This window comes from Apus apus, chromosome 22 (assembly GCF_020740795.1).
Source record: "Apus apus isolate bApuApu2 chromosome 22, bApuApu2.pri.cur, whole genome shotgun sequence".
In the NCBI taxonomy this organism is placed as follows: Eukaryota; Metazoa; Chordata; class Aves; order Apodiformes; family Apodidae; genus Apus; species Apus apus.
In genome coordinates this window covers 7,109,660-7,127,562 of record NC_067303.1, presented here as the reverse complement: position 1 = coordinate 7,127,562, position 17,903 = coordinate 7,109,660, and the positions used below count along the sequence as shown (strand labels likewise).

Sequence of the window (17,903 nt, the reverse complement as noted above, 5' to 3'; positions counted from 1 at the left end):
GTAGAGATGAGTCTGGCACTAGGTGTTACCTGCAAAGGAGAGCTGCTTCAGGCGGGCGTTGGAACGGGCCTCCTGAACTTTGTCTGTCAGTGACTTCCAGGCATCTGCAATCACACACACACAGAATACAAGACAGTCAAAGAGTACTGGAGCATGGGGCACTTGGGACAGCCAAAACAGGTGACTCATCTTTTGCTGCATTTTATCAGGTTTCCAGTGAAACAACACACCATGGCTAGACTGCTCTGTACCTGGGCAGCATGCTGTGTTCTGACAAAAGGCCCTTATTTACATAAGCTAATCACAGAACATGAAGTTTTCATTCCTTCATGGACCATAAATTAAGAACCTTGGATCCAGTTGCTCCCATCCCTCCAAAAATTCACTTTGGCATAACGAGGACTAAGCATTTGGAGCAAATGCTCTGGAGAAGAGGTCTAGATACCCAGCTGTCTGATCCACATTTCTTGACAAAATATGGCTCAACACCATTTGTCAACTGACCACAAAAAATGGGATGATATATATTCCACTGAAAAAATAACAACCCATAGAATACAGACACTGTTAGGAACTAAGGTTGACTGTAAACCAAAATATTTCATTTTGTAAATTATACAAAAGTCAAGTAAGAGATCCTCAGAAATCACTATTTTATTTCTAGCAAGGAAGGCTGAAACCAGTACAACCACAACCACACAGTTCTCACCTTCAATGCTTTCTGCGCAGATTTGAAAACCATCATCACTAGAGATCTCAAAAACCAAACCTTTCTTGGGCTTCTTCTCACCAAGACACTCTTTCCTCTTTTGTTCTTGCTGAAGCCAAAACATAAGCGGGGAGCTGAAAGTGCTCTCTTCTTCCTCAAGAGCTTTTGAGCCTAGAAAAGACAGAAGCCAGCATGAATATGGAAATTGGGTAGAAGGATGTTTTTCCACTGGCTGTTCCAGAACTGAAAATTACTAACTTGCCTTTAGAACAGTAAATCTGTCCAAGAAAGAAAATCTAGACAGTGTTGTAGTAAGAGTGTGAAATCTCAAGTGCTGAAATCTCCAAGAGCTTTTTAGAGAGACACAACTATTTCTCCAATATGTACTCACAGCGAACAAACCTTTCCTCCCTTCAAAGCAAGAATAACATCACTGTTACCTCTCACATTTTTCCCGAGAGAACAAGACACACAAAAATAAAACCTTAAAGGCACTGCTTTCCCACTGCTGAAGAATCTCAACTCTCGGTGCTGTTGAAGAAGTGACATACCTGCACTTTCCTGCTCATTTGCCAAGTTCTGTGTTGATTGAGATTCTGGGAGGACTGCCGTTTTCCTAGGGAGGGAAGGAAGTGAACATGAAGAAAAATATTTAAGAACCTACCTTATTTCCTCACCAGCCCACCACTTGCCTATCAAATGTGAGAACTAGACAGAGGCACAAGAACCTTTTTTCAGTCTCAATGTTCCAATATCAGCTCAATGGAAACAAACAAGATTGCAAATCCATATTGCAACTCACTGTGACCACTCTTTCCAGACTCAAAACTCCCAAGACATTCTAACTACCAAAGTCAGACTTCTCATATTCTCCGTATGAATTTCCTTACGCTCAAGAGGGCACAACCTGAGGGAAAGGTGTGGTTAATGCTTACCCTGCAGATGGGACACATTGCTTCTGTGAGGGCTGATCTATGCTTCCTGCATCCTGTGTATCTGCCTTCACAGCAGGAATCCTGGAACAAGAAGATTTAGGAACATTCAAAATACCTGTCAGTCCATATGTGCCATAACCAAGACTGGAAAGCAGCAACAGATTCACTGGGAGCTGCCACGAGTGATTCAGCAGAATTACAGTAGCAGTAACAAGTGCTCCCAAGATATGAGGAACTAGATCACATTTCCACCACATCACAATAAAGTCCTCATAACCCTGATCCTCATAGCCTTCAGTTTTTCATCCTTCCGTTTCCATTGGCAGAAGTTGTACCAACTCCTTTACGTATCTGCTTTCTGCTGGAAGCTGAGGTTTTTACCTTAGAAATTATCAAAAGGAAAATCTGCTGTACAAACTAAGTGCAAGACTTTTTTACACAGTTACAAAGTCTCAAGGATGAGAAAAATCAAACACTCCTCTTACCCTATAGCTGAGGCCTGGGGTACAGCAACGGCCCCTCTGTCAGGAACGTGTTCTTCAGAGGAACTGGTCCACAGGTGAGAAAGTTTATGCTTCTTTCCACTCCCTTTGTCTAATGATGGTTGAATGCGTTTGATTTTCGGCTTCATTTTCATGGGGCCCAGCAAGGAGCTGCTGGCAGACTGCTGACCAGATGAGGGGGAGCCCCCTGGGGATGCTGAGCTGGCGTGCATCACTGACGAGGACGCCTTGTTTTGTTCCAGTCCGTTATTGTTGGGAGCATCAACCAACTGTGGGAAGCTGGACAACTGGGTCGTTGCTGAAGCTGCACCAAGGTCCAGCTGGGAGGAATTGAGCCCAGTTTTGCTGGCTAGGAGTTGTGTCATATGTTGAAGCTGGTAAGAGCCCTCTGGGTCAGCAGGTGATGGAGCAACTGTCATGCCCATGGTCTGTGTTGACGGCAGAACACAGATGCTTGATGCAGCTGTCATCGCTGCCGTTGATGGCGTTTGGGATGCTCCCAGTTGTGAAAACATCCCAGAGCTTGGTGGTAAGGTCATGTGCTGCTCCTGGACACCAAGGCTTTGCTGGCTAGCTTTGATCAGGAGGTTGCTTATTGATCCAAGGTCCCCTAATAATCCTGGGCTAGTTAATGTTACCGAACTTTGTCCCAGAACATGACTAGGAACCGACCCACCAGTAGTAGGGGCTGTGGTGGCCTGCATGGACACAACGTTCAGCACTGAGGAACTCGATGCTAGGCCTGATACAGGCCCTGCTGGGAGGTGACCGGCGTCTGGCCCGATAACGCTGGGAGACGTGCCGACTGCAGAAGTGGTCCCACCTTGTGGGAGCAAAGGCGTTTGCTCGAAATACATGACCCCAGGCTTGGACCTTTTGATAATATTGGGGACAGTTCTATGGGATGTTGAATTTGCAATGGTTCCCAAATCTAGCGGGTGGTTCGAAATTTGGGAAGGTGCAAAATTAATTAAGGTCATGTTGGAGACCATATCCGGTGGAGCTATAGCAGAAGGGGTTCCAGAGGGAGCCAGCTTCTTATTCTTTCGTGACTGCAAACGAGATATGGGCCGCTTCTTGCCCAGGGCAGCTGGTGTGGACACAGTGGTACCAAGGTCTGTCCTCTGACTAGCTTCAGACACTAAGAGCTGAGGATCAGGGGGTGGCTGGACACCAATCAGAAGACCTGGCGAAGGACTGCTGATGTTTGGGGGGAAGCCAGTCTGAGTGGCTGTGAAGGGATGCATGTGCTGGTGATGAGACATGGGCAGAAGCCCCTTGCTTGTGGGAGGGAATAATGACTGAGACGAGGGCAAGCTCGGATTTAATCCTGTGGTCAGTGTGAGCCCACTCCCCATGGGCCCCAGCACAGAAGCGTTGGTTTCCATCACGCTCTGCGCAGAGCTCACAGAGGGTGTTAGCTGGATCTTCTGAGTAACACCGTTGGGAAGCGTTTGGAGGACGTACAGTGGCTGCATGTTCTGGTTGACTACCAGGAGTTTTTCTGCAGCTGGCTTGAGGTGGGGCGGCGTTGTCTGCACCGCAGCGTTGGAGATCTGCGAGGGGCCAGGACTGTCCGTGGAGTTTGGCACATACTTCTGGCTCTGGAGGGGAACGGTGGGTGACACCGGCACCTGGATACCTGGAGTCCCGCTGTTTCTGGTTAATTCCTGGTTGGTGCCGTGCCCCTGCTCGACGGAGCCACAGGGGGGGCTGGCTATGTGCTCTGCATCTATGTGGCCCTGGATGAAGTGATCAGGAGTCATGTGTCCTTCAGGGCTTGGATCTACTCCTGGGCTCAGGAGAGCTGAATCACCTTCCCCTGAGGCAGACTTTTCTGTGACAGTCACTCTCTTTTCCCCAGACTCTGAGGAAGGCAAGGCAAGCATCGACCGCTCTCCCGAGGAGGAGAGTGAAGACTCTGAGATGACAGCGAGCCTGTTGTGGTTTTGGCTGGGCACCGTAGGGCTGCGAGTGGTCAGAACAGAGAGGTCGGAAGGAAGCTCCAGTGGCAACTCAAACTGTTCCTCTGCAGATATGGAGGAAGAAACGCTGCTGTCCACTGGCTCGGCAGTTGGCAGCTGTTGGGAGAACACCTCAAACAAACCCATGTCCTTGCCACGGTTGCTGTCAAGACCTAAACCCTCTCCAAGTGTCAGAAGCTCAGATGATGAGGACTCTGGACTTTCTCCTAATGCCTGCATGGACGGCGTGTTCTTTAGCACGAAGTCCATGATGTCCGAAGGGAGGATATTCCCACAGTCATCGCTGTTGTTATTGTCAGAGTCAGATTTCAGAAGTTCTGTGTTAAAAGTGTCCAGTAAGTTCTTGTCAGAAGGTGTGCTGGCATGAGCCCTGCGGCCCGTCTCCAGTGAGCTCAGCTGAGCTTCTAGTGAATCCTGACCTTGTGCTTTCACCCTGCTCACAGGATGGCAATTATCAATCTTTGGGTCAGTTTTATGGACAGCAGAACTCTTGGTCACTTGTACTTTCTCTCCAGCTTCTTCAGTTCTGTCAAGCTTCAAGTTCTCTGTCCCATTTTCTTTACCACTCCTTTTAGACACTTGACTGACTTTTCTGGTTGTTGCTGTGACACTTGTATCACTTTCAGTTCCATCATCCACACCGTCCAGCTGCGAGATCTTTGGAAGATCACACTGCTCCTCCTCCCTGAATAAGCTATGGGAGGCAAGCCTCTCCTCTGTGTTCGAGGAAACCACTGTCCTAGTGAAATTGTAATAGTATAAGTCATCTTCATCCGATGTGCTCAAGTCATCTGCACCATCCACTTGTCCTTCTGCAGACCGCTTCCCTCGCTTCTTCCCAGTTGAGTTACTGTAGAAGGGAATGTCTTCTTCCCCATAAGACCTCACACCATACAAAGGAGTCAGTCCAAAGAACATATTGGATCTGGCCCGAGCACTTCTCCGTGGATACCTTCGCTTGTATGAGCCCTCTTCTTGAGCTTTAGTTCCATCCTGGAGCATCAAGTTGCTATCTTGGACAGGCAAGTTTTCATATGCATTATTTTGAGATTCCTGTGCTGGTGCTTCATTTGGACTCCCCTGAGCTGTGGAGTTATCTTCTGGGCTTTCAGAAGTCGAGGAGGGCTCCACCAGACCAGCCAGTTCTGCCCCTGCAGACTGAGGCTCAGCATCGCTTTCCTGCGGAGCATTTTTAGTCTGGTTTTCACTCTCCATCTTGAGAGGAGTCAGGGTGACTTTAACGGTGCGTTTCCGCGGCGCCTGCGACTCCTTTGGGGCCGCGTCTGCCGGCGCTGAAGAGCCTTTTGATGGCCCTTGCAAAGATGGAGACTTCTCGCCAACTTTTTCAGCCGGAATGTTATTACACAACCTCTGGCTCATTTGTTCAGTCGCCAAAGCCTGGTTACCCAATTCGGGTTTGAGGTTTCCTTCGTCACTGCCTCCTGCTTGACTTGACTCTGCAAGAGATTTCAGGGAATGCTTCTCTTTAAAACTATCTTTCATTAACTTTTTCCCCTTCTGGCGCCTGTCTCGAGGGGCAGAAACAACCTGCTCACTTGCTGCAGGAGATCTGCTATTTACTCCAGGGGACTTCAAGGTCTTTGCATCCATCTCATTGACCACAGTAGTTTTCTCTGGCTGTATGGGTTCCACATGCTGATCTCTGTCTTTCCTTGGGCCTCTCTGATGGAACGGTGGAAAGGATATTGCTTCTTTGGAAGAAAATGATCCTGAAGATTCTTGAAAGGTTCCTATTTTAATATTAATTTCTGCGCCAGACGAAATGGTTGGTTGAGTGGACATTTTGGAGTTTCCTTCAGAAGCAAAACCATGAGCTGAGTAATCTGGATCCTTTGAGGTCAATGTTTTCATCTTCTCTCCCTTAGGAGGCACACCTTTGGCTATAAAATCTGAACTGCTTGAGTGTTTTCCTTCTGTAGACTGAGACGTATCCAGCTGGTAAGTTTTACTTCCACTTGTAGCCGTTGTTTTCTGGGAGCCTGAACTGGCTGAGCAGCTTTGAACTGGAGCACTTGGACTACCTGCATTCAGTGACCCCACAAAGTGGTCGGGGCTTTTGACACTCGGTTCCTGTTCGGAAGAGGATCCCATGCTGGAAACTGAAGATACACCGTGCCTGGAGTAAGCGTTCCCAGCTCGCGTAGGGGAAATCATCCGGAGTTTTGATTGCTGCTGTGACAAAGAGGAGGTGCTATGTCTCCTAGAACCAATGCTCTTAAGTCCGGAGGATAGCAAAGGATCTCCTACTGTCACTATTTCATGGGTCACTGGGGTAGGACTTCCTGAGAAAACAAGGCAAGAAAGACTGTCAAGTGATCCAAAACCTTCACAACTGACACCCAGTTCTCTCATATAACACAATAAATGAAAACCCAGAAAAACATTTCAGCTAAAGAGCATGAACAGGATGAAACTTGAGATAGGTATTAAAAATCTAATCCCATCAACCAGTATTTGCCACGTAGACCTGACAAGTTTGTATCTCAGGGTTCTGTATCTCAACCTCAGACAGGAATTTTCAACATCAGTCTGAAACAAAATGCGACTCATTCATACAGAAATAGTAGATGAACTACAACATCAGATTTTGATTCTCTCTGGAAAAATACCAGCCAAGATAAGATTAAGCCTCTAACTTTTACTACAGCTCTTCTGTGGTACTATTATATTGCGAAAACACTGCTTTCTTCATTTCACTGTTTTCTCTAGAAACTCAAAACTAAACACCACATTCTACATGAAGCCAAAAACGACAGTACCAAACCAAAAATATTTCCAAAACAAAAATCAATGTCAACAGCACTTGAAATACCTGCAGAGGGTAATGGCCTAGAGCCAGGAGACCTCTGCGTGGACGGATAACTTGGTGTCCTGATCCTGGGACCCTTCGAGACCACTGGATAGTAACAGGAACTGGAGTTCTGAGAATGCAGGGGACGATCTGGTGATGGTGGGTTTACAATTTCTGGTGTATTTTGGCTGTCTTTAGGTAGAGTTTCTGTTACATAAAAAAGAAACAATGGTATAAGCCACCACCAAATCCTGAGAGCTATGATCTGATAAAGTACATATTGCTCTCAGGTTTCATGCAGGGAAAAACCAAAGCGTTTGTTAAATAAACACAAAATCAAAGATTACTGCTTCCTTGCCATCAGACTGTGTCTGGTTTCTTCTCCTAAGAACATTTTCAGATGTTTGAAGCAATACAATAATACTTGGCTTACACACTGAATTCCATTACATTTTAAATACATTTTAAGAATCTAAGTTGACAACAATGACTACTGTAAATGTTTTCAGTATCTTCCACAGCCTCACCTGGTGGGAAATGAGAAGAACAGGGCTGAAATATTTATTTATTTATTTACTTTTAACTCACCTATGGATACAGAAAAAGCAGTTTAGAACTAGGGAAGAAGCCAAATGTTACTGTTCCAATCAGTCTTTAGCAACCACCACAATAAATACCAAGACTGACATCTGAAGTACAATCTGAAGTTTTAGATCACTAGAAAAATCTCAGATCTGTAAAGCAGAAAGCATTACCACAGCAGCTTTTGTTTGGCTCCAGTCTTCCCAGCTACCAGTACACTCAGGAGCTTAGCCCTGTTTTTCTAAAGATTCAAGATTCTATAACGTAATTTGGATGCCTGGAGTAGACTCCAGGCCAAATCGGTTTGAAGAGGCACAGGTCACAGCCACCACCTGGCTTTCTGGTGAGGATAAACTATGGCAAAAACATGTAGAGAATATAACATTAAAAAGCCCCCAGAAAGTTACCTGTAAGGGGAACTGGGCTATGGGCAATTGTTCTGTTGTCATCATGCTCTACAGTGCTGTTAATGTCAGGTTCTATGACCGGAGGTCGGCACTCCATGATCTTGCAGGTATACACACAGCGCTTCCTGGCATCTGTTGTGCTCCAGTACACCCTGGAGCATCTGGAAGATAATGCAAACAAAACTATTTACTCAACAGTCGAGTAAACCTCAGCATTCCTATTTTACATTTTCCATTTCTCAAAATTGCACAGGACAAAGGCTTCCTGGCCCAGTGTGCTGAGCACATAGCTAATCACAAGATTCCTGAACAGTGTGAAAGCTATGGTCAATTTTTGCACCTGTCACTCCAGTGCTGGTTTGGCATCTAATATCCTAAAAGACATCTAACCATGAAACAATTTATACTCACTGATAGCCAATGGGAAATAACTTGTCTTCACAGTCTGAGAGGTCATTCAGAATTCCTAAGCAGTCTATTGTCATTGAACCTGAGCAGAGAGAGGAGCAAAGAACTTCTGTGAATCAGAGTTCAGCACCAAAGGTGGATCAAGTGTTTGGAGAGTAGATCTTACCAATCATCATGTGGATGTTCTCCGGTTCCAAGCCACTAAGAAATTTTCTTCTTAAACTGATCCCTTCAAAGTCCACAAAAACTCTCCTAAGAACCTCAAACCCATTCTCAGGAACCACCTAGAACCAGAATCCACAAAACTGCTCATCAATTTTAAAGGAAAAACCATGTGTATGCGATGCAGTCCATTTTACTCAATCCTCAGTTTGGTCTTTTGGTTTTTGAACTGCCACAAAGTTACCACCTGCCAAACTTCCCCACACCAGTTGTATTGCTGACTTCTTTTTAGCAGCAAAGCAGTCTGGCCCTTGTCAGTGCAGAACATGTTCACTATTAACTTTTAAAGATGGCTCATAGTTACAGGAGGCAAGACAGGGTGTGAAAGAAGAACCTCACCTCTCCTTTGATCAAGTCACGATGCCTCTGGCAGTAAACTTTCTTGTCATCCAGAAAGACACAGTTCTTGGCTCTCGAGCACATAAAATGGTAGTTACTTGTACAGGAAGTGAGGCAGCAGCCCACTGTGGCACCCGACTTCTGGCAGAACTCGCATCTCTACAAAAGCAAAAAAACCCACAAAAACAGTTAAAGCTTAATCCCTTCTGCATCCAGACTACCACTACTGCTATTGGTTGTGTTTTTGGGCATAGACAGAAGTTTAGCGTAAAGCCTGACCTCCCACTTCACTATAACATTTCACTACTGTGACTCACATGCACAAGTGAGACATGGAGGAGGAGGTGAGAGGAAGAAGGATCTCTCACACAGACCAACTTTTGCATTTGCAGACTGGTTCCTCCAGGCCTCAGACTTTCTTGCTTGTACTCCATATCCAAAGTCACATATTTGCCAGCTTCACTGATTAATATGTCAACTATTTCTCCTGCACAAAGTACTCCCCACGTGGGTGGCTTACTACTGGCTAAGAGCAGTCCTATTCCACTGCTTCTGCTCTTTTAATAAATATTTAGAACCAAATGATGCAATATTAAAACAAAATTTGAACAAACTACTTTCTAGTCATACTTCCAGTCTCATTCCATTCTTCAGGAACGTAAGCAACAAGGAATTCACAAGGCTATTCTGTTTTCTAGGACTGCTTGGGAGTCCAGGAAAAATACATCACCATCATTCTTTTTGCAGTATTGAACAGAGTAGTTACGTACCAGCTAGATACCTCCTCTATACTCAGACATGAAAATGCTCCTTGATCAAAAAGTCAGGTTCCTGTCTTGGTCCTGTATAGATCAGTGTGAAGTTCAACAAATTATTCTTTACTTATACCCACCAGCTGCTTTCCCCTGATCACAGCCATGTGCACGTTCTTCAGAGAACCATCATCATCTTCAAATACTTCTGCTGACCATAACGCACAGTTCACATGTGTCCATTCGTTCTGGCCAATATAGAGGAGACGCCCAGCATCCTAAAAAATGGAAGAACCATTCTCTTCAAATATTCCATTAAACAACAGTGAGCAGAAAGCACAAAGCCTGTCCACAGCACCAAGTCTACAGTACTGCTCAAACAGCTCCTACTGAGACCGGCTGGTGCCAGGTACTCACATTTGCACTGTCATCACCGTACTTCAGGCACAACGCGCACTGCCTGTTGTCTTCTACATCTGGAGGTGGGTTAAGTTCAGGACTATCTTCTCGGCTTCTGTCAGAGCCTTACAGTTAAAAGAGAGAACACCGTTCATTCTTGAAAGCCAGAGAGGCAAAAATTCATCTGGAGAGGCTGTCAGTAAGTGAAAAGGGCAGAAAAGCCAAAGAGCTCCCCAGAGTTTTCAATGGCCAGCTTGCAGAGCAAGGAAAAGCTCACATTGGCCTCTCCACAGCCCTGGCTCTGGGGGAAGGGAGGCAACTGCAGTTGTATTTCTGGGCCCAAGCTGAGCTCAGAAACATCTCGTATGTAACAGCCTCTGAATGATTTCTGGTCACAGAGGTCTCCAAAATTCTTCAGTTGCATACAGAACTAGCACCATCCACTCTTTACTACTGGAGGTTTGGAATGCAGCACTTTGGGTTTGGGATCAATAGTGCCGCAATCCATTTTCTTACCAGAGATAGGTGGTGTAGGAGGATGTAGAGGAGTTGGTGAATCTGGCTCTCCAGGCCCTTTGGGTTTTGGAGCTGGAATTATTTTCTTCATCAGAGGAGGCTGTTCAGTGCGGCTGTTCTCTTCACGCTCCTGCCACTGAGCATAGTTATGGTCAAGCGAAGGGGGCAGAACCGCGTTGGGCAACATACCACTGCTGAAACACAACAAGGAGGCGCTGTCAGGCCTGACTACACCAGAGCAGCTTCTGCACCGACTGCCAGCACTACTGACATTCCACATATAATTACAACTCATTTCATTAATTACAGCCTACACATGCTCTCAACAAAGGCTACGATCAGTCACTTTCACTGTAAGGTCTGGGATGAGATCGGCTGCTTCTTTTGAAGGTAACAGATATAGAAGGGCCACAGCAAACAGGGGTGAGGAGGAGGAGGAAGAGGGAAGGACTGACAAGCCCAGACACACTTATACCTAGTTCTACATAATGTTTTTGGTTACTTTGATTTAGAACAAGGAAGTGAATATGAAGCCTGGGAAGGGGGTTACTGTTTAACTTCTTTAAAAAGAAAAAAAAACCCAATCAACAAAGAAAACAGGAAAACAAAAACAGAAATCCCAACCCCACAAACAGGCTCCCTTGATACTTTCGCACTTGGACAGCTGGCAAACCACAGGGTGTCGCAGTCAGACACAGAACAATTACTTACTTGCTTGTTACTTTATTTGGCTCCCAAAATCTGGACTTTTTTACACTGAACCATGGAAAAACACGTTCCATTTGCTGAAGGAAAACAATACTCCATTAGAAATGTTATCCAACATACTCCGCGTTCAAAGACATTCAGCCAAGATCTACTGTATATGTGCGACTAGCATGATTTCATTAACATCAACAACAAGGTATTATTCTACTTCTGGAAATAACCGAGCAATAGTAAGCATGATGGACCCTTTGGATTCCAACAGCAACAGGCAGTGGTACGATACCAAGCAGACTTCAAAATAACTCTAGTCCAGCTCACCCGAATAAAGAAGGACTTGACCATGCTATTGGCCTTCTTAACCTCCGGCTGCCCTCCGTCGGAATTAATGGCTGCTTGAATTATCTTCACAATATCATCACTAAACTCCAACTATAAGAAAGCCACAAAACTTCACATTAACAGGATTGTACAGCTACACCATCTGTTACTTTAAGGAACCAAGTGAGCATCCAGATGACTTGTAAAACCCAGTCAGTCAGCGGTAGCATTACGTATAAATGACCCCTAAACGTATCACAGATGAATTACTGGTTTCCAGATAACTGACTATCATCAGTGTTGTGTGGCTAGGCCTTCAGCCAGCATTTACACATGAAGGGTGCCCTATCCCGTTTGCATGAGCATCAATATCTGACTGAGCCATGGGGGTTCAACCAGGCACCCTACTGGTTCAGCAGAGCTGTACAACAGCAGACGCCACGTGTCTTTGGGCCAACACTAACACGAGCACCAACCAGAATTGTTTTTAGCAGCATGTTAACCAGTTTCCTTGTTCATAAAGAAAAGGCTTAAGTGTGCTCGGTTATAAGCACTATGGGCCATAAGGCAATTCACAGGATCCATAATGCAACACTAAAACTTTGACATACCACAGAAATGTAACCTCCTTGATCCATTTTTCTTTTCACTCCATCCAGATCCAGAGGCTGCTGCTCTTCCTGCTTACTGACTTCTGTGAGGACAGGTGGATCAGGACCTTCAGGAGAGCTTCTGGATGGGATACTCTCTTCTGTCTCAGGATTTAAATCAGGGGGTTTTGCTGCCTGTTAACACCAGCAAACAGAGGGACACTGGTTGTTGAAGTGTGGCTGCTACCCATGACATGCTTCTACGCACACTTATCAGCACAGAGATTCCCGCTAATGTGACAGAAAGGAGATTCAAGTTCTGCGTTCCTGTCCAAAATGGAGGGACAAAAATAAAAAGATCCTAACCAGCCCTCTCCTGCTGACCTGCAAGGCACACAGAAGAGCAGAATGATCAGCTGTAAGGATCAAACTAATTTTCAGCAAGTTGTATTTCTGAACATATCTATGTCAAGATCCTGTTCTTGTGTCAAAAAGGCACCTTCACCATCACAGAGTTAAATCCTCCCACTCCTTGAAGAACTTGACCCTGTTTTTTCTCTTAGCCTCACCAGTCATATCATAGTTACCCACGTCTTTGTTTCCATAGGAATGAACAAAAGGAAGAAAACAAAAATCCCAGTTCGTGTTGTTCTAAGTGCAATAGAGACACTTTTGCAGTATGATGTACAGCAATGCCAGAATTCATCTGAATGCCAGGCAGCTCCTCAAGCCAGAATGTATTAACGGGACAAGAGGCTCCAGCTTACCTGCCGATACCGCAGCAAGTGGCTGGTAGTTCTGGAGTTCAACAGGGCCGTTAAAACCTGCTTCAAGGACACCTGCAGCTCCTTTTCCAGTGCCAGACGCCACTCCGCAGGATGCTGCTCCGTGCAGTTAATGCAGGTGTATGCCACACTCTCAGGCAAGTTAGAGAGTATCTCATACATTTCATCTGGAGACAAAAAAATAAAATAACGATCCGAGCTACTCCACTTTCTAATTGAAAAACTTTTCATGAAGCAAAAGCATCTCACGCAAGTGAGCGCTAACACATTTGAGGCAAGTCCTAAGCTTTCAGGATGCCACTGACACTAGCGCTAGTTTACTTGCAGCCATTCCACAGGTATTCTTCAGGAAGGTCACAACTGGTGAGGGTGTTAACATAACACACAAGTAGAAAGGTCCAAAACTGGACCTGCTTTGGTCTGTTTGCTTCCCTGCATCCTTAAGTACTGAGGAGATAGATTCCCCTTACCAGAGAGGTTTTCACATTTGGAGTGGACCCAGCGGTCGCATTTCCCACACTGCATCATCTTGCTTTCATAGTCATCATCGTCATAACACTTGTCACAGAGAGGACAAAAATTTCCTGCAAACAAGATGTGATTTTTACCAGAAGTCCAGCTGCCACACACCCCTTTCAAGGCTAGATGGTCACTTACTGGTGTGCTAAGAAAGCAGCTCTCTGCAACCCCCACCGATATGCTGAAAACAGCTACATCCACTTTTACAACCCTGCAAACAACAGTCACAAAACTAACCTACTTTATTCTCAACTTCTGCTTGAGACCATGGGCCAACAGATGTGTAATAATTGCTTTGTCTGTTGCAGTTTAAGTTTTGGAAGACTCAAACTCCAGCAGTAAAAGAGTGGTGGCTTTTCTTAGACACTGTAAAAGCTAAACACTGGCTTTCCCACAGAAGCTGCTACACGTGCTTCCTCACTTGACTCAAGAGCTGCTCTCGCTCCCCTGCCCTGCAGACCCTCTGGTCATGCTACACTGATGCCATCTAATTCCAAATATAGCACTCGAGGAAGCTCCTGCTGTAAAGAATCACAACTTTATGTACCTTTAGCAAAGAGTTTGGCACAATCGTGACACAGTGAGAAGTCATGAGACCACTGTGCATCCCACCCTTTGCCTGGCGTTGTTGATCCACAGCTCTTGCAGCGAACACATTTGGTACATATCTGAAAAAGGAATGTGTTTGGCAAGAGTTATTTGGTTTTATCCAGTGGCTTCTGTGCTCTAGTCCTAATGATACATTTCATCGTCTTTACTATTTAATAAGTGCAGAATAAGGAGTTTCAAGTACCAGAACTTTCACTAAAAACCACAACTTTCTCTCCCTTTATGGTAAGATGGTGATGATGTAACAAGAAAAAACTTAATCACAGTATAGTTGTTCTGCCCTTCATATTTGCACTGGAGAAAATATCACCTTTCCCTTCACATAAAACAGTATATATGCAGCTGTGGCATTTCTTTCGACATAAAATATAAAGCCTTATTTTAAGTTTTCCAATTTGGGAGGATACTGTAGTAGAAAACACTAAAATTACTAGTACAAAATACACTATAGGCAAAGCTTTTGGACTTGTTCAGAATAAAAATTCAAAAGACAGTGAATTAACCCAAATTGACTCTCAATACCAACGTGAACTGGCAAGTTTAAACAAATAAATGCTTCCCTTCTAAAGAGCCTCTTCCATGTTCTAGGACTACAATCAGAAGAAACACTGCAACAAAAAAAGGGGCAAGCCCTTTAAAAATCGTTCTTGTTCAGAACCTTCTCAACAACCCCTTTCAGCATCTACTTCCAAACATACCTTCCAACAACAGGCACCCTGCCTTTAAAAGGCCAAGCAACTGCATCAGAGCAAGCAATCTGCAGAGTGATCTGGCCTTTAGTGTCACAAGCAGTCAACAACTGAATTACCCAAACAAGAAAGCAAAATCCCTCACCCAAACTTTCTTTTTCTTGGTGGGTTTTGTTGGGTAGTTTGGGCCCAGGCACTCAGGGTGATAGCTGTTTCGGCACTTGTTACACTCCAGCAACTGCTACAAGAATAAGGGAAAAAAGGGTTGGAACAGAGACCCTCAAAAGGACGCAAAACCCTGGACACTTTCAGTTTGTTGGATCCCATTTGGGGGAACAAGGAGAAGCTGCAGTAAGGGGACTTGGGACACCCCAGCGTGCAGCAGAGCTCGCACAGACCCCAAGCTTCCCTGCTCCCCAGCAGACAAGTTCCAGAGCGAGCAGAGCCCCGGGAGTAACACGGAGAGTGCCTGGTGGGTCTCCCGGCGCTTTGGGGGTACCTTGGTGGCCTGGTGCTGTCTCCCACACACGTGGCAGAACTTGCAGCGACGGCAGCACCAGTTTTCCAGCTGGTCCTCCAGTGGCCGCTCGCTCTCCTCTAAGCAGAACTTGTGGAAAGGCTCACAACAGACCTGACAATACACAAACTGCAAGGGGGGAGAGGGAGGTTTTAGCAAGTCAGAATCTGCTCTTAAGTCCCAAACCAGCCCCCTCGCACTCCAAACTACTTTGAATTCTGCTTTACAACTGACTGAACAAGGATATCTACTGGCACACATTAGGAGAGTAACTGCATGTACTTCACACAATGAAAGTACAAGCTTGTCTACCCAGACCAGGTGCATGGCAGCCAAGGGGAGCCTGGCACCTGGTATCTAAGTGTTCTGAGTCCTGGCCAAGGCCTACAGGGCTCTTCAGGATCTCCCTCCCTCACTGTAACATGAGCCAACTGCACCAGAAGAAACAGTGCAGAAGGAAGGGACATGCAGAGCAAAGAGAGACGTCTCTCCCTCTGTTCAGCTTAGGTGGCCCAGGTGAAAACTCTCATAATTTCTAGGAATTCCCATACCCCTACTAGAAAAAGAACCATCCTCAAGGCATGAACACCAAATCATTTGTCCCTTTGAGCAACCTGACTGAGAAGAGGATGGCTCCATGTCCCACTGGACCTTCCTGGTCCTCAGGTGCACCGATGCCCATGCAGAACTGAACCCCCTTTTCCCCAAGTATCATTCCTAGGGTGCTAGCATCACCTTCCCAGGACAGCTGGTCTGAAGGTGCTGAGAAGGCACCTATCTACACCTGGAAACACATTTAACACATCTTAAATCCAAATCCAGCAGCACCAGACTCCTTCCAGTCACGTTTTCATGGTTTTCAGCTCTCGGCAGATACAGACATACCTGGGAAAGTCAGTGCTGCCCAGAGTCCTCTAAGGTTATGGGGCAGCCTTTCTAATTGCAAGTTAAAAGAAAGCAAAGCCCCTGCTTTACATCAGGCGTGGGGCTCCAAATTAAGAGGAGAGGCAGGTGCTATCACATACACTATTCTTTACATCTAACACCGTTCACCGTAACACTGCAGAGGTTTCCAAACTGATTTGAAACACCTTGCGTTTTAGTATCTTGAGACAAATTTCAGCAAGGACAGATTTACAGCTATTACAGAAATTTCTTCTGGATCAAGGTAATGGTATTTTTAATTTATTTTTGTAACAACATGGTGCTGTAACTAAGTCATCAACAGCAGAACACGATGCTTTACCTCCACATGTCCACTGCTGGCACAGAGAAAACAGACCACCCTGGGAGTAATAGGTACCGAGGTGACGATGCCTAACCCACCCATCTCCCAAACATTCTCCACTTCACAGTCCTCCTGAAAGTACAAAAGGATACATCACCATGCAGAACAAGGCAATACAACATCAGCATAAAGTGCTCACATTGAATGCTGCTTTATACGTCCCGTGCCTGCAATTAAGGGTTCTCAAACTGACACCACTTCATCCTCTACCTCGGTCTACGTTACATCTCTATAGGAATAGTCACACCTCGGCGCTGCTCTTGCCAAGAGAGCTCAACAGTACCCTAGCCTTCCCGCTATGGAAAGCAAGCCTAAGGAACAAGACAAAGTTCTTCACAATTGCACAATTATAACTAAAAGTGGAATTTCAGAAGAATTATACTTTATTAAAACTCTGTAGTTGTATAAAACACTTACGAGATCTCACTATAATCTCCAGTTTCAACACTGATAGATGGACTGAAAAATTATTAGGAAAATATTAATTTTTATTATTTCAACACTGTTGTTCAAAAAAGTACATGATTTATCAGTTTAAAACCCCAGATATACCCAGAATGTTGTGAATTACAAGTTACTAACATTTTCCCCAAATCTTGTTGGCTCAAGTTGTGGTGAGGATTTATAGTTCCATCTTAATGGAATAATTCTTCATAAACCTCAAATTCTTGCTCATCCTCACACATTGACAGTTAAGGTTTTAAAGCTTTAAGTGTCTCTTCATCCAGTACTCTAATTATAAGAAAAAAAAAAAAAGGCATAACAAGCTTCTAAAATCAATCAAGTGACTTGTCATGAAGGCTCCTATTTGCAGTTTTCTGAACGGTACCAGACACACATACTTAGAAGTCACTGCCAGCGCTCTTGAGGGACTCTCGTTCCAGTGTTTAGAGCCAGGTAACATTTAAAACTTAAAACATTTTGTCCTCTACCTTGAAATCCACTCGGATTCTGTGGACTCCATCTGTAGGTGGCTTTTGCTTGGAACTGCTTCCGTTAGTCAGAGTGCTGAGCAAATTCAGCGTGCTGCTCTCTGGTTTGCTTATAGGAGGGGGCTTTTCCTAGTCAAGTAAAGGAGCCTGCATTAATCCCAACCCCGAATGTTAAAACTTAACCAGTAATTATATTATATGTCATAGATCACTTGCAGACAACCCCCCCAAACCATTACAGAATTAACGAGTGCGCAAAAGTTGCAAGAAGGTAACCATCCTGCAAGCAACTTCTTCAGAGCTTTCCACACACAACTGCTTTTCTAATTCAGTTTGCTGCCTTCTCCTCTGACACTGTGTTATTCTCTCTCATCAGAGT

General features: G+C 45.1%; 1 protein-coding gene across 1 annotated transcript in view; it reads right to left on the bottom strand.

Moving 5' to 3' along the window:
• The window catches only part of KMT2A (lysine methyltransferase 2A), a 41,325-nt gene that overhangs the window by 6,434 nt on the left and 16,988 nt on the right, over positions 1 to 17,903 (bottom strand). The window contains exons 9-31 of the mRNA XM_051638680.1: positions 17,525 to 17,653; positions 16,551 to 16,664; positions 15,287 to 15,433; positions 14,933 to 15,028; positions 14,037 to 14,157; positions 13,441 to 13,554; positions 12,953 to 13,137; positions 12,207 to 12,380; positions 11,596 to 11,706; positions 11,281 to 11,354; positions 10,570 to 10,763; positions 10,072 to 10,178; positions 9,795 to 9,932; positions 8,903 to 9,061; positions 8,508 to 8,625; positions 8,345 to 8,423; positions 7,934 to 8,094; positions 6,966 to 7,151; positions 2,130 to 6,435; positions 1,645 to 1,725; positions 1,261 to 1,325; positions 710 to 880; positions 30 to 104 (exon numbers count right to left, since the gene is read on the bottom strand). Coding sequence (XP_051494640.1) covers positions 30 to 104; positions 710 to 880; positions 1,261 to 1,325; positions 1,645 to 1,725; positions 2,130 to 6,435; positions 6,966 to 7,151; positions 7,934 to 8,094; positions 8,345 to 8,423; positions 8,508 to 8,625; positions 8,903 to 9,061; positions 9,795 to 9,932; positions 10,072 to 10,178; positions 10,570 to 10,763; positions 11,281 to 11,354; positions 11,596 to 11,706; positions 12,207 to 12,380; positions 12,953 to 13,137; positions 13,441 to 13,554; positions 14,037 to 14,157; positions 14,933 to 15,028; positions 15,287 to 15,433; positions 16,551 to 16,664; positions 17,525 to 17,653 — 7,105 coding nt within the window. The remainder of the gene's footprint in view (positions 1 to 29; positions 105 to 709; positions 881 to 1,260; positions 1,326 to 1,644; positions 1,726 to 2,129; positions 6,436 to 6,965; positions 7,152 to 7,933; positions 8,095 to 8,344; positions 8,424 to 8,507; positions 8,626 to 8,902; positions 9,062 to 9,794; positions 9,933 to 10,071; positions 10,179 to 10,569; positions 10,764 to 11,280; positions 11,355 to 11,595; positions 11,707 to 12,206; positions 12,381 to 12,952; positions 13,138 to 13,440; positions 13,555 to 14,036; positions 14,158 to 14,932; positions 15,029 to 15,286; positions 15,434 to 16,550; positions 16,665 to 17,524; positions 17,654 to 17,903) is intronic.